Source organism: Eimeria necatrix, genomic scaffold (genome assembly GCF_000499385.1).
Source record: "Eimeria necatrix Houghton genomic scaffold, Enh_scaff975, whole genome shotgun sequence".
Taxonomy (NCBI): domain Eukaryota; phylum Apicomplexa; class Conoidasida; order Eucoccidiorida; family Eimeriidae; genus Eimeria; species Eimeria necatrix.
Window position 1 is genome coordinate 1 of NW_013654766.1, and position 2,500 is coordinate 2,500.

The 2,500-nt window shown below is 58.2% G+C and overlaps 1 protein-coding gene across 1 annotated transcript; it reads left to right on the forward strand.

The window, feature by feature from the left end:
* Positions 1-820: 820 nt before the first annotated feature.
* ENH_00086570 (zinc finger (C3HC4 RING finger) protein, putative) lies at positions 821-1,675 on the forward strand (the record flags this gene model as incomplete). The annotated part of the gene is made up of 1 exon (XM_013583553.1): positions 821-1,675. One exon carries the CDS (start codon positions 821-823, stop codon positions 1,673-1,675), a length of 855 nt encoding a protein of 284 aa, XP_013439007.1.
* Positions 1,676-2,500: the final 825 nt, after the last annotated feature.

Below are 2,500 nucleotides of genomic sequence, written 5' to 3' on the forward strand. Positions count from 1 at the left end.
TGCTGCTGCTGCTGCTGCTGCTGCTGCTGCTGCTGCTGCTGCTGCTGCTGCTGCTGCTGCGGCCTCACCCCCGCCGCCGCTGCTGCTGCTGCTGCTGCTGCTGCGGCCTCACCCCCGCCGCCGCCGCCGCTGCTGCTGCTGCTGCTGCTGCTGCTGCTGCTGCTGCTGCAGGTGGCTGGACCGGTGCATAAGCGCGCACGGGCGCGCAGCAGACCAGGCCTTGTTTGGGATTTTGCAAGGAGGTTTGGATTTGGAGTTGCGCAAAAAAGCTCTTTTGCTTTTCAAAAAAAGAAAAGTCCACGGAGCTGCCATTGGCGGGCTTTCCGGCGGCGAGCGCAAGGAGGACTTCTGCAAGGTTCTCGCGCTGGTCCGAACCTGCTGCTGCTGCTGCTGCTGCTGCTGCTGCTGCTGCTGCTGCTGCTGCTGCTGGTTTGCTGCTGCTTGTTTGCTGGTTTGCTGCTGCTTGTTTGCTGGTTTGCTGCTGCTGCTGCTGCTGCTGGTAGTTTGCTGCTGCTTGTTTGCTGGTTTGCTGCTGCTGCTGTTGGCGTTGCGTTTTCGCCGGTTTGCTGCTGCTGCTGCTGCTGCGATCTCCTGCTGCTTCTGTTCCTGCTGCTGCTTCTCCCACCGACTTGCTGCTGCTGCTGCTGCTGCTGCTGCTAGCACTTCGCTCCCTCCCTGAACGCCGCGCAGCGCAGCCCAAACCTCATCCCACCCCCCTCCGCAGCAGCAGCAGCAGCAGCAGCAGCAGCAGCAGGAGTGTGTTGTGCTGCAGTGCACTTCTCCGGAAGAAGGCTTGTCTGCTGCTGCTCCCCGCTACTTGATGGGAGTGGGGCAGCCGCTGGACATTGTTGCTGCTGCTGCTGCTGGCTGCGACTTGTTTGACTGTGTCTTCCCGAGCCGCACGGGGCGGTTTGGTGCTGCAGTGGTCAGCAGCGGGCTGCTGCGGCTGCAGCAGCAGCAGTTTGCTGCTGACCCCAGGCCCCTGGACCCCTGCTGCTGCTGCTACGTCTGCTCCAGATACTCCAGGGCCTTCATCCACTTCGCATTCAACAAGGAAAGCAACCTCCTGCTGCTGCTGCTGCTGCTGCTGCTGCTGCTGCTGCACCTGCTGCTGCTGCTGCTGCTGCTGCTGCTCCATTGCTGCTGCTGCTGCTGCTGTAGTGCTGCTGCTGCGCTGCTGCTGCTGCTGCTGCTGCATGGCTTCTGCTGCTGCACTGCTTTTGCTGCTACAGGGCGGCTGCTGCTGCATTGCTGCTGCTGCTGCTGCTGCTGCTGCTGCTATGTGCGACGGCGGTGTGGGGTGCTGCGGTGTCTGTACACTCAGGGCCCCACAGCGGGCCAGCTGCTGACGCTGCACAACTTGTATTATCTCCATGACCTCTGCAGCAAAATGCGAAGCAGCATAAAAAAGAAAAGTTTCAAAAAGTTTGTTGAAGAGTTCTTGCTGCTGCGCTACCCCAGGCAGACGCCGCCAGACACCCCCCCAGCTGCTGCAGCAGCAGCAGCAGCAGCAGCAGAACCAGCAGCAGCAGCAGCAGCAGCAGCAGCAGCAGCAGCAGCAGCGCAGCAAGAGTTGGACAATGCTGGCAGCAGCCCCCGCTCCCCCAAGCGCCGCAAAGTGACCCTCCCTTGTACCCCTGTGGGGTGTACAGACACCTCAGGGGGGCCCCCCTGAGGTGTCTGTACAGCCGAAGCCGCCGCGGTGGTTCCGCGACGCGCTGCTGATGGCTGGGATAGACATCAGTCATTTATATTTGGAGTTTGGAGATGATGAAAGAGGAGTTTGAAGAGTTTTGATTGGATTGTTTTGCTTCTTGTTGGGTCTCTTTTTGCTTCTTGTTTGCTTCTCGTTTGCTGCTCTTTTGCCGCTTTTTTGCTTCTCTTTTGCTGCTGTTTCGATTCTTTTTTGATTCTTTTTTGATTCTTTTTTCATTCTTTTTTGATTCTTTTTTGATTCTTTTTTGTCTTCTTTTTTGATTCTTTTTTGTCTTCTTTTTGCTTCTTTTTGCTCCACTTTTGGAGCCTTTTGTGTCTCTATTTGCTGCCCGAGACAATTCCGTCTTTTTCTCTCCTTCGAACAGCAGCAGCAGCAGCAGCAGCTGCTGCTGCTGCTGCTGCTGCTGCTGCTTGTGCTGCTGCTGCGGCAGCGGCGGCGGCAGGCGCACTGGAGCAGCAGCTGCAGAGCAGCAGCAGCAGCAGCAGCCAGTGCGGAAACCGCACGGTGGTTGCTGCTGCTGCCGCTGCTCCTTATGCTGCTGCTGCTGCTGCTGCTGCTGCTGCTGTTGCTGCTGCTGCTGCTGTGAGGGACTGGATGGGCTGGGGTGTTCGCTCGCCCTCCAAACAGTCACTTTTGGAGATACTGCAGCAGCAGCAGCAGCAGCAGCAGCAGCAGCAGCAGCAGCAGTAGCGGGACTTGTTTGGTATGAGCTATATTTCGCGTTGCGGCTGGCTCTGCAGTAACTAGCAATTAAACACCTTGGCTTGTCAGTGCTTGTTTGCA